The sequence below is a fragment of the Triticum aestivum genome, chromosome 1A, assembly GCF_018294505.1.
Source record: "Triticum aestivum cultivar Chinese Spring chromosome 1A, IWGSC CS RefSeq v2.1, whole genome shotgun sequence".
NCBI lineage: Eukaryota > Viridiplantae > Streptophyta > Magnoliopsida > Poales > Poaceae > Triticum > Triticum aestivum.
In genome coordinates this window covers 54,973,131-54,986,512 of record NC_057794.1, presented here as the reverse complement: position 1 = coordinate 54,986,512, position 13,382 = coordinate 54,973,131, and the positions used below count along the sequence as shown (strand labels likewise).

Below are 13,382 nucleotides of genomic sequence, written 5' to 3'. Positions count from 1 at the left end.
TTGCCTTCGAATCTGTGATAGAAGGTGTACCCAACTGTCTCCTTTGGGTATCCTATGAAGACATATTTCTCCGATTTGGGTTTGAGCTTATTAGGATGAAACTTTTTCATATAAGCATCGCAACCCCAAACTTTAAGAAACGACAACTTTGGTTTCTTGCCAAACGACAGTTCATAAGGCGTCCTCTCAACGGATTTTTGATGGTGCCCTATTTAACGTGAATGCAGCTGTCTCTAATGCGTGACCCCAAAACGATAGTGGTAAATTGGTAAGAAACATCATAGATTGTACTATATCCAATAAAGTACGGTTATGACGTTCGGACACACCATTATGCTGTGGTGTTCCATGTGGCATGAGTTTGTGAAACTATTCCATATTGTTTTAATTGAAGACCAAACTCGTAACTCAAATACTTGTCTCCGCGATCAGATCGTAGAAACTTTATTTTCTTGTCACGATGTTTTTCCACTTCACTCTGAAATTCTTTGAACTTTTCAAATGTTTCAGACTTATGTTTCATCAAGTAGATATACCCATATCTGCTCAAATCATCTGTGAAGTTCAGAAAATAACGATACTTGTCGTGAGCCTTAACACTCATCGGACCGCATACATCAGTATGTATTATTTCCAATAAGTCAGTTGCTCGCTCCGGAGAACGGAGTCTTAGTCATCTTGCCCATGAGGCATGGTTCGCAAGCATCAAGTGATTCATAATCAAGTGATTCCAAAATCCCATCAGCATGGAGTTTCTTCATGCGCTTTACACCAATATGACCTAAACGGCAGTGCTACAAACAAGTTGCACTATCATTATTAACTTTGCATCTTTTGGTTTCAAATTTATGATTATGTGTATCACTACGATCGAGATCCAACGAACTATTTTCATTGGGTGTGTAACCATATAAGGTTTTATTCATGTAAACAAAACAACAATTTATTCTCTTACTTAAATGAATAATCGTATTACAATAAACATGATCAAATCATATTCATGCTCAACGCAAACACCAAATAACACTTATTCAGGTTCAACACTAATCCCGGAAGTATAGGGAGTGTGCGATGATGATCATATCAATCTTGGAACCACTTCCAACACACATCGTCACTTCACCCTTAACTAGTCTCTGTTTATTCTGCAACTCCCGTTTCGAGTTACTAATCTTAGCAACTGAACTAGTATCAAATACTGAGGGGTTGTTATAAACACTAGTAAAGTACACATCAATAACATGTATATCAAATATACTTATGTTCACTTTGCCATCCTTCTTATCCGCCAATCACTTGGGGTAGTTCTGCTTCCAGTGACCAGTCCCTTTGCAGTAGAAGCACTTAGTCTCAGGCTTAGGACCAGACTTGGGCTTCTTCACTTGAGCAGCAACTTGCTTGTTGTTCTTCTTGAAGTTCCCCTTCTTCCCTCTGCCCTTTTCTTGAAACTAGTGGTCTTGTCTACCATCAACACTTGATGTTTTTCTCGATTTCTACCTTCGTCAATTTCCGCATTACGAAGAGCTTGGAAATCGTTTCCGTTATCCCTTGCATATCATAGTTCATCACGAAGTTCTACTAACTTGGTGATGGTGACTAGGGAATTCTGTCAATCACTATCTTATCTGGAAGATTAACTCCCACTTGATTCAAGCGATTGTAGTACTCAGACAATCTGGGCACATGCTCACTAGTTGAGCGATTCTCCTTCATCTTTTAGCTATAGAACTTGTTGGAGACTTCATATCTCTCAACTCGGGTATTTGCTTGAAATATAAACTTCAACTCCTGGAACATCTCATATGCTCCATGACGTTCAAAACGTCTTTGAAGTCCCAATTCTAAGCCATTAAGCATGGTGCACTAAACTATCAAGTAGTCATCATATTGAGCTAGCCAAACGTTCATAACGTCTGCATCTGCTCCTACAATAGGTCCATCACCTAGCGGTGCATCAAGGACATAATTCTTCTGTGCAGCAATGAGAATAAACCTCAGATCACGGATCCAATCCACATCATTGCTACTAACATCTTTCAACACAATTTTCTCTAGGAACATATCAAAATAAACACAGGGAAGCAACAACGCGAGCTATTGATCTACAACATAATTTGCAAAATACTACCAGGACTAAGTTCATGATAAATTTAAGTTCAGTTAATCATATTACTTAAGAACTCTCACTTAGATAGACATCCCTCTAATCATCTAAGTGATCACGTGATCTAAATCAACTAAACCAAAATCGATCATCACGTGAAATGGAGTAGTTTTCAATGGTGAACATCGCTATGTTGATCATATCTACTATATGATTCACGCTCGATCTTTTGATCTCAGTGTTCTGAGGCCATATCTGCATATGCTACGCTCGTCAAGTTTAACCTGAGTATTCTGCGTGTGCAAAACTGGCTTGCACCCGTTGTAGATGGACGTAGAGCTTATCACACCCGATCATCACGTGGTGTCTGGGCACGACGAACTTTGGCAACGGTGCATACTCAGGGAGAACACTTTTATCTTGAAATTTAGTGAGAGATCATCTTATAATGCTACCGTCAATCAAAGCAAGATAAGATGCATAAAAGATAAACATCACATGCAAACAATATAAGTGATATGATATGGCCATCATCATCTTGTGCTTGTGATCTCCATCCTCGAAGCACCATCGTGATCACCATTGTCACCGGCGCGACACCTTGATCTCCATCGTAGCATCGTTGTTGTCTCGCCGATCTTATGCTTCTACAACTATCGCTACCGCTTAGTGATAAAGTAAAGCATTATAGGGCGATTGCATTGCATACAATAAAGCGACAACCATATGGCTCCTGCCAGTTGCCGATAACTCGGTTACAAAACATGATCATCTCATACAATAAAATTTAGCATCATATCTTGACCATATCACATCACAACATGCCCTGCAAAAACAAGTTAGACGTCCTCTACTTTGTTGTTGCAAGTTTTACGTGGCTGCTACGGGCTTAAGCAAGAACCAATCTTACCTACGCATCAAAAACCACAACGATAGTTTGTCAAGTTGGTGTTGTTTTAACCTTCGCAAGGACCGGGCGTAGCCACACTTGGTTCAACTAAAGTTGGAGAAACTGTCACCCGCAAGCCACCTATGTGCAAAGCACGTTGGGAGAACCGGTCTCGCGTAAGTGTACGCGTAATGTCGGTCCGTGCCGCTTCGTCCAACAATACCGCCGAACTAAAGTATGACATGCTGGTAAGCAGTATGAATTATATCGCCCACAACTCACTTGTGTTCTACTCGTGCATATAACATCAACATATAAAACCTAGGCTCGGATGCCACTGTTGGGTAACGTAGTAATTTCAAAAAAATTCCTACGCACACGCAAGATCATGGTGATGCATAGCAACGAGAGGGGAGAGTATGATCTACGTACCCTTGTAGATCGACAACGGAAGCGTTTGGTTGATGTAGTCGGACGTCTCCATGGCCCGACCGATCAAGCACCGAAACTACGGCACCTCCGAGTTCTAGCACATGTTCAGCTCGATGACGATCCCCGGACTCCGATCTAGCAAAGTGTCGGGGAAGAGTTCCGTCAGCACGACGGCGTGGTGACGATCTTGATGTACTACCGTCCCAGGGCTTCGCCTAAGCACCGCTCCAATATTATCGAGGACTATGGTGGAAGGGGGCACCGCACACGGCTAAGAATATGATCACGTGGATCAACTTGTGTCTCTATGGGGTGCCCCTGCCTCCGTATATAAAGGTTCAAGAGGGGGAGGTCGGCCGGCCATCATAGGGCGCGCCAGGAGGAGTCCTACTCCCTCCGGGAGTAGGACTCCCCCCTTTTCCTAGTTGGAATAGGATACGTGAGGTGGGAAAAGAGAGAGAGAGAAGGAGGGGGCGCCGGCCCCTCTCTCCTTGTCCTATTCAGACTAGGGGTGGAGGGGCGCGCGGCCCAGCCCTGGCCGCCTCTACTCTTCTTCCACTAAGGCTCACTAAGGCCCATATACCTCCTGGGGGGTTCCGGTAACCTCCCGGTACTCCGGTAAAATCCCGATTTCACCCGGAACACTTCCGATATCCAAATATAGGCTTCCAATATATCAATCTTTATGTCTCGGCCATTTCGAGACTCCTCGTCATGTCCGTGATCACATCTGGGACTTCAAACAAACTTAGGTACATCAAAATGCATAAACTCGTAATATAACTGTCATCGTAACCTTAAGTGTGCGAACCCTACGGGTTCGAGAACAATATAAACATGACCGAGACACGTCTTCGGTCAATAACCAATAGCGAAACCTGGATGTTCATATTGGCTCCTACATATTCTACGAAGATCTTTTATCAGTCAGACCGCATAACAACATACGTTGTTCCCTTTGTCATCGGTATGTTACTTGCCCGAGATTCGATCGTCGGTATCTTAATACCTAGTTCAATCTTGTTACTGGCAAGTCTCTTTACTCGTTCCGTAATACATCATCTCACAACTAACTCATTAGTTGCAATGCTTGCAAGGCTTATGTGATGTGCATTATCGAGAGGGCCCAGAGATACCTCTTCGACAATCGGAGTGACAAATCCTAATCACGAAATAAGCCAACCCAACATGTACCTTTGGAGACACCTGTAGAGCTCCTTTATAATCACCCAGTTACGTTGTGACGTTTGGTAGCACAGAAAGTGTTCCTCCGGTAAACGGGAGTTGCATAATCTCATAGTCATAGGAACATGTATAAGTCATGAAGAAAGCAATAGCAACATACTAAACGATCGGGTGCTAAGCTAATGGAATGGGTCATGTCAATCACATCATTCTCCTAGTGATGTGATCCCGTTAATCAAATAACAACTCTTTTGTTTATGGTTAGGAAACATAACCATCTTCGATTAACGAGCTAGTCAAGTAGAGGCATACTAGTGACACTTTGTTTGTCTATGTATTCACACAAGTATTATGTTTCCGGTTAATACAATTCTAGCATGAATAATAAACATTTATCATGATATAAGGAAATAAATAATAACTTTATTATTGCCTCTAGGGCATATTTCCTTCACGCCATCTGTGTGTGTGTGAGAAGACCCATCTTGCTCATATAACCAAGCTTCACGACTTAATTTTCTCTGCTGAATCATCCTATAGGCGGTTCTCACCGAGAATATCCCCCGCCTATCTTCGCTCCATGCCCAAAAGTCGTCAATCTGTCTGGTGCAAAGTGGGATCTGCAATATTGCCTCCGCATCAATTGGTATAAAGGTCAAAGTGGGATCTGCAATATTGCCTCCGCATCAATTGGTATAAAGGTTGACCGAACTAGCTGTTCATTCCACGAGGATGTAGCGTGGTTGATTAGTTCTGAAACTTTCTATGGCGGATGTTGGATAAGAGATGTGATCGGTCTCTTTATAAGTGAGCGAGGTAGCCAATTGTCAAGCCATATGTCGGTAGTTTCACCGTTGCCAATTCTCCTTACTAGTCCTTGCACCATAATGTCTCTCCCGTCCAGAATAGCCCGCCAGATCTGTGATGGATGGTGGCCCAATTCTGCTTCAAACAAAGATACGTCCACATCCTGTAAGCTACTGATAGTTCCTATACAGTCCGGCCCATGTAGTTTTTCTTCTCATTGGTTTTGGGAACCTTCTCCGATTTATTTTTTCGGGCGGTTTTTCCAGGATGAGTGACGTTCAGTTTTATTTTATATTATTTTCTTAAACAAATTCAAAACCTTTTTGAATCCGTGAATTTTTAAAAAATCATAAAAACTTAAAATTTGCGAAGATTTTTCAAATTTGTATTTTTTAATGCATGATATTTCTAAAATCCATGAAAAAAATTAACCTTGTGAACATTTTTCGAATACATGGATTTTTTAAAATTCCACGAAGTTCTCTGTAAAAGTCAACGATCAATGGTCAAACACTTAACTTATGGCCATGATCACGAAAATAGAACCATCATGCAACAATTAAACTAATCTAAGAGTTGAGACTAGGAATGTATTTACCGTTTATTATTCTACACGTGCATATGAGTTTTCCTCTGAGCTTCATGGTTATTGCATACTTAAGAACCATAACAGTTGTAAGATAGAACATAAACATTAAATACGCATGAAACTGAACAATAACTTTTATTACTGTCTCTAAGGAATATTCCAACACAGTTATCGTCGACCGCCATGTGGGCCAACCATGTGACCCCGTGACCATGTGTGTGTGTGCGCGCGCGGAGGAAGATGGTTTAGGGGTTGCTCAATCCGGCTCCGAACAGGCTCCCATGAGCCTGAGACATTGAGGTCGGTGTTCCCAGTGCAGGTTGAAGTTTTTTTTTTAAGTTGCATACATTTTTTTGACATGTAGGAAGCTCATATGTTTTGTTGCAAACACATGGACGACATGTTGGCATGTTGTGATGATCATGGGCGTACGTTACAAATTGTGTCTTTATGTTGCAAGTTATTTTTTGCGATGTTGCAAGCTTGCATGTTGTATATGTATAAACCCTAAAATACTATGTATTCTGAAATTACTTTTCAAGAGAATTTACTGCTTGTATGAATGGTTGGTAAACTTCTTATAGCATCTTGACCTACCCAACCGAACTAACGGGGTATTTTGATAGGGTCTTATTGGTGGAATTACCAATGGAGTGGATCTTGCTAGTTTTTGTACAGGTGAAGAAATTAAATATGTAGGGGCGTAAGTCCATCCAACAGAGATAGGTCGAGGAGAAATAAAGGAGAAAACTAACCTTGCAAATCGGTACTTCGCTTTCCTCACTGTACACACCATAGTAAGCAATATGAAATGAGTAACTTCATACTAGACTAAAATTAATGTTCGATAAAGTTTCTGGTGAGCTACCCAAGGACAAAGTCACAACAAAGAGATTATTAGGCATTGACCCACTAGAGGACGAATAACTTTATGTCAATGTCAACCGCCCAAGTATTTTATATAGGATCAGGCTTTTCTATGCAGAGGATACATAGCTCATTCTTATTTGTGTTAACAGCTTTCTTATTTTTGTGGGTTATATGTTGTGTACCTACTTACTGGAGATATGAATTTGATATCCATATAGGCATAGAAGGCATCAGGAAGTTTCAATGAATCGCCAGAATTACAACATGCACAATATTGGCGGCTGTTGCTGCTTCCTGGTACACTTTATGATGGGTGATAGAGGTTCTCAAATCAAAAGAAAACTAAGTGTTACCACTGCTTCCTGGACTACTGGTGCATTTTTCAGTTGCATTTTTCAGGCAATAAGGATTGGCGCCATAGTTAGTCGTTTGTGTATATGTGCAGCTTAGCAAAGCATGCAGTGGCTAGCTGGTCTCCATTTTTGTTAATCCTGAGTTATATATTGTGAAATCAAAAGTCATATATCTATTCCAACTAAAATTGTCTGTATGCCAGATAAACCTCTTCGGGCAAACTAGTAGGAATTTGACCAACAAATCATTGCAGCACCAAAATATCAGGTTTGTCTTGATGCACTACAAAGAATTCTGGGCAAAACAATTATACTCATTAAGCTGTGACAACAGTTCTGCAAGAACTTTGTTGTGATACAAGGATGAAGAGACTAAAAACTACAACGTTTGCATGGAGAAATATTGCGCTCTTGGATGCACGCAATGAAACCTAGTAAACCAGAACCACATCAGAGACGCCATTCTTCCCTTCTCCAAAATCTTGCGCTCTTGGATGCATCCAAAAGCATCAACCGCCCTCCATTCCCCCCTTCAAAATGTAGCCCCCCAGCCAACCGGGCAATAGATTTCGTTGCCTATTCATCATCAGAAAAGTTGTCCAAAGGGACCTCGCTCGGTTTAGCCACATCAGAATCCTGCCGAGTAAACAAAACATTAGTTAATTATACAGGTGCATGTGTTGTTGTACTCGCACAAATAATGCTATATCCAGATGATTTTTACCTGTGCTTTATCCCAGTCCTTCAATTTGGAACCAAGCATGTATGTGTCACGTAGAGGGGCCCACCCTGGCTCATCTTCACCTTTGCCAATATTCTAATAAGTAGATCAATTATGAGTTACATGCACAGAAATCCACAATTAAAGTTCAGTTATATATGCAACACTGTAGTAAAAATATGTTGCAAAATACTTAGAAACCTGCAGTTCAGCTACTTAATTACTCCAACCAGCGAACTAGCAGCTTAATTGGATAAACCAATGATCCAGCTTTATTTTACTATACTGTTAGGATCCCCTGTTCACCCGATGATTATGGTAGGTATACTGGTATTTATCCCCCAACTACTCATATATCTTTTTCAAAATTGCTAGCCTCAATAAATTAGACAGTGTTCAAACTCCACTATGCCACCACGGTCACGTTCATATGCAAAAGAGAATGGGGACGCAACGGGCTTTGCTTTAATGTCTAATGTCAAGTTGCACTGTGGTAATTTTTCCAGCTATTAGCTTACATGTTTCAACCATGCATAGTATCATTTTCTTTGTACACCAAATAACTAGTTTCAAAATCAAGTCTTGTTTGAAATTTAGTGTGACTGCTTGATACACTAGCAACGATGACTTCCATTGTCCACAAATTTAATCAGACAACACAACATTAACACCTACTCCCTCCGTCCCATAATATAAGAACGTTTTTGACACTAGTGTAGTGTCAAAAACGTTCTTATATTATGAGACGGAGGGAGTAATACATAAGCCCCTAAACTGAAGGGACAGACTTTTAGGGGTTGTTTGGATAGCATGTTCTGACAGAATCCGTTTAAGTAAAACTGATTTCACCCCGAGGTTGTTAGCCCGAACTGAGTGCTCAGAGCCAAACTGCGAGTACTCGGGGGACACTATGAGCAAGCTAGCAAAAAAATTGTGGACTAGCACAGGGGAGACTCTTGATTGGTGAATGGAAAACTGATTTCTATTGCCAGCAGTTGGGCTGTATTTATAGTACAATGGAGGGTCGGTTCCTGAAGTTTAAACCGACTATGGCTGCTAGTACAAGCAAACCCTGAATTTGCTACTACCTGTCTAGATGCATTCACTTCCTTATTAAGAGAGCTCTACCTGACCTGTATCTTATCCTGAAATGCTGCTACGATAAGATAACCTGCTCCTAGCAGCATATTTTGACTTATGTTGCTGTGTTGAAGAGACTTCTGTTGACAGGGTTTAACCCACAGAGGTTAGCGCAAACTCTGTTTGCATATCATAGTCCATCTGTGGATTACTAGAACTTATTTTGTCTAAACTCATAATTTTGCGTTTATGGAAAATCGACTATCGTTTTTACAAAAATGCATTCTCTCATGAAGCAACAAAAGCCAGTCTCAGATAGTTTCTTCCGTGACATTAATGCCGCCGCCATGAAGGATTGTGCCACCTCTTGCCAGTCATCATTTTTGCAACGATTACTCATCGTCGCCACCGACGTTTCCCCCCTCCACCACTATCGGCCCTCGGCCATCGTCGCCGTCGCTTACGCCCCACGCCACTGCTGGCCCTCGCCCATGGTCATCGCCGTTGCTTCCGCCCTACGCCACTACCGGCCCTCGCCCATTGTCACCAGCGACGCCTCAGCCTTACGTGGCTATGCCACTGCCGACCCTCACCCAGAGCCGCCGACGCCACTCCCATGGTCCTCGTTCAGTAACTACAGTTTCTATGTGAATCTGCTGTTTTGGCTGTCCGTGGAGGATGTATAAGAGCAAGCTACTGCTTGAGGAGATCGAATCTTCCTACCACAGAGCATGCGGACGACGTGACAATAGCTCCAGGGAGTCCCTTGCTGGATGTTGCTGCCACCAGCAACGCTGATGCTACTTCCTACAGTTCACATGGTGCTGCTCTCAGGAGGATGGAGAAGACATCTTGCTCGGCCAAAGCTGTGATTTCGATCTCAGCGAGATAAGCAGGATGCAGCTGCTTATCGCAGCGGCCTCACAATCAGAAAGGTAATGCAGTATTTCTTCAATAGCATCATCATGCTCGGCCAAAGCTGTTGCACAGAGTCGATGATTACATGTGTGTCCGTCAAGGGAGAGAGAGTTCAGGGACAAAGGAAAAACTATTTAATACTCTCATCCAAATTTGAAGTTTTCAAGTCCAAACGACATCCTATAAATCAGCTTCAACAAAACAACAACCTAAAACTGGTTTTCCTAAAAAATCCTATCAAAACTGGTTATGCTAACACTTCCTCCAAATACTAGTTATCCAAACAATCACTTCAAAAGAAAGAAGTAGGTGTAACTACCTTTGAGAACTTGGAAGATCCCTGGCCTTGTTGTCCTTCGTTAGATGGTACAGAGTGTTTTGCCAAAGCTACAAGGACGAACAGGAAACCAATCAGCCCATTTGGATATCATTCACAGTTCAAAAAAAAAAGTATAGAAATGGTTGTGAGCATCAAAACTAAACACAGAAGATAGGCATCATGTGCACAATCATGCGTCAATATGATGGTGTGCTAGCATCAAAAGAAATATAGCATGTGACATCTCCAGCTGTTTTCAGTTATAATTGATTTTCAAGGTTATCTGCAAATTCAAACCCTCTAAAAATGTAAGCAGTTATATGCCTCTCCCAACACTTGGTCATTCAGTGGCCCATGAAATGGTGATGTTTATAGAGTAGAAAGCAGACATGTATCATGTCCATTGCAACACTAACTAACATCAAGCTGAGCTTTGAAGCTCCAGATTGCACCTAATTAGTTAAAGGCTTGATAAACTATGAGTCCAGATCTGTTTTCCACAAGTTTCACTCTGCAATTGAGATGTTTGAAAAGAAGATTTCACATAATTCTTTTCAAGCTTGATTAAACAACAACCATTCTTACAAGATTTCAGAAATAACAACACCCGGATCGCCAAGTTATATGTCATATTGTGATGACATGGGGTCATGGATGCATGCTGATATTTCATTCTTGGATACAGATTGAAAGCGGAAAGGAAAGAAGAGGCAGTTAACATGTTTTGCATAAGGCTGATCTGTTTCAAACAAAAATGGATAAAGATAACCAGATTGTAATAGTGGTGACTAACTGGCATTTCATACAGCAAATTGTATTTCAGACTACTATCCTGTCTAATAGGAAACATGTTCGATCATCCTGTCAACAAATTATTTGAGTTGTCCCATGCCCACTAAAGCTTTTCTTTTCAAGATAATTAATAGATAATGATAATACAAAGTTTGACCATCCACAAATTAGAAGTCCAAAAAAGTAGGCAGAATCAGATGAATTTTAAAATATTGGAGGAAGTCAATAGCATTGAAAAGGAAAAGGTCATACATTTGACATCTTTACTTGATGGATTCAAACCTTTCCTAGTCTGTCGCTTGCTCACCTGAAAAAAAAACAAATTTTAAGACCTACTAATTAGCTAACACGAGGTTTTCCAAAGTATATACAAAATAGAGTGCAGGGCCATATTTAGGAAAGAACCTAAACGTTCCAATAGGTTCCAATTCTTAAGGATTCCAATGAAGTTAATCAAGTAACCTACACCAGAAGAACTCCTAAGGATTCAAATCCTCCAAAACCGTAATGAAATTCGTTTGAATCAAATAAGCGCATAGTAGGTAAGTAACTAAGTGTGGAACTAATTGCAGCTTGAACTAAGCAAATCTCTTTCTCGAATATATACAGGCAACTGAACCGAGTGTGATATGTATGAGAGAGAGTTGCCCTATGTTGTTCATTAGAAAGCGATGTGAAAGGTATCACGGAGCCCCATCCAAGTCTTAGGATAACTGGCGTTGCATAGCATATTTTGCTGAACGCCCCAAAAAAATTAGAACCACAAATTCACCTTAGGATGAGAATCCATGGAAGATCCCTAGAATGAGTAATTATATACACAACAAACAGAGCAACATATATGTCTAGCAGTTAAGAAAAGACAAGTGTGCTTACCTCATTGAACAACCTGACAACTGCATCATCAATAGAGTACATGAAAAGATGTTGGAGAACAAGCGGTGAGTTTAGAGAAGTTTGATATTAGACGGAAGCAAAATGACATAGTAGAAAACAGAACATTACCTCCTTGGGTTGCAACCTTGATAAGCATCTTTTCTTTGTTGTCAATAGCATTCTCGGGTATTTTATGACCCTTCTGCGCAGCCTACATTTGCCACGAAACAAGAGGTCATGCCCTGAACACAAACGCATTCTAAGTGCAAGGTGAATTAGCGAGCAAGCGTATGAGGTGTAGCATACAATGCGCTTCTCCTTGCGGGCCTCTCCCTTGGACTTGTGCTCGTCCGCCTCCTCGGCCAACTTGGCGGCGACCAATTTCTTGTCCGCTGACAGAATCGGACCCTAGCAACAAGAAGAAAAGGTGTTAGCCCCCCCTTTTATGTTATGCATCATCATGACAGAAATGTAAAAACGTTGAGAACTAGCGGAGTATAACCAACCAATGGGTTGTCGGCGAGCTTCTTCTCCATGATCTTGGTGAAGGCGGCCTGGAAAGCCCTGCAGCCTTCCTGGAACATGGTGACCGCCCTTTCCCCGTCGGATTCCCCGCTGGAGCTGGAGGCCTCCTCCTCGGACGAGGGGGCCTCTTTGAGGTCGTCGTCGCCATTGGGAGCAGCATCACGTTGCTTCGGCGGCGGCCGTGGCTGCGACCTTCGTGGTCGGGCTTCGGCATCGTCGTCGTCGTCGGAGTTGTAGTCGCGGGCGCGCTTCTCGAGCAGCTTGAGGAACTTGGCGCTCGGCTTGCGGCGGCGGCGGGTGGCGTCGTCGGGGCCCTTCAGCTTCTTGTTCTTCTTGTTGGGGTTGCCCTTCCCCTTGTTCTTGCGCTTGTGGGGGTTCCCGGCGGCGGCGGCGGCGGCGGCGGCCGGTGCGGGTTGCGCGGGGGAGTCCGCCATGGACGGAGCCCGTTAGGCTGTAGGTTTTGCCTCTCGGCGGCGGCCTCCTCTTACTTCGCAGGTCAGTGACGACGGCTAGCTTAGCGTGCGGCGGTGGCGAACTTGGTGAGGGCACGGCGGTGGCGGGCTCGCGCAATGGGGAATTGGGGAACGGGGATTTAGGATTTAGGGTTTAGGTGCGGTAAGGCCGGATGGAGAAGTACGGTGTTGCCCTGGGCTGGGCTAAAAGCAAAGGAAATGTGCCGCTGGTAGTCCTCGGTTTTTATCCTGTGGAGTAGCAGTTGTTATGGGCCGTAGTGGTTTATGTATCTCTTCCACCGGCTTTTCTCCTGTTTTATGTGTTTCTGCATTGGTTTTTATGGGTTTCCCTATTATTATTATTCTTCAACGCATCACGTGGAATTTTTTTATCAGTTTTGCTAAAGCACATCTAGATGTGCCATAAATATTGCACATCTAAGTCATATGTCATTGATCTTACACTGAGA

At 42.4% G+C, this 13,382-nt stretch overlaps 1 protein-coding gene across 1 annotated transcript; it reads right to left on the bottom strand.

Annotated features, from left to right (window-relative positions):
• Positions 1 to 7,457: 7,457 nt before the first annotated feature.
• Positions 7,458 to 13,094, bottom strand: LOC123189482 (RRP15-like protein). The gene is made up of 8 exons (XM_044601913.1): positions 12,442 to 13,094; positions 12,242 to 12,343; positions 12,065 to 12,146; positions 11,936 to 11,955; positions 11,312 to 11,366; positions 10,268 to 10,335; positions 7,954 to 8,046; positions 7,458 to 7,865 (listed from the first exon to the last, which is right to left on the bottom strand). Exons 1-8 carry the CDS (start codon positions 12,892 to 12,894, stop codon positions 7,806 to 7,808), a joined length of 933 nt encoding a protein of 310 aa, XP_044457848.1. The 5' UTR covers positions 12,895 to 13,094; the 3' UTR covers positions 7,458 to 7,805.
• Between the last annotated feature and the right edge of the window lie 288 nt (positions 13,095 to 13,382).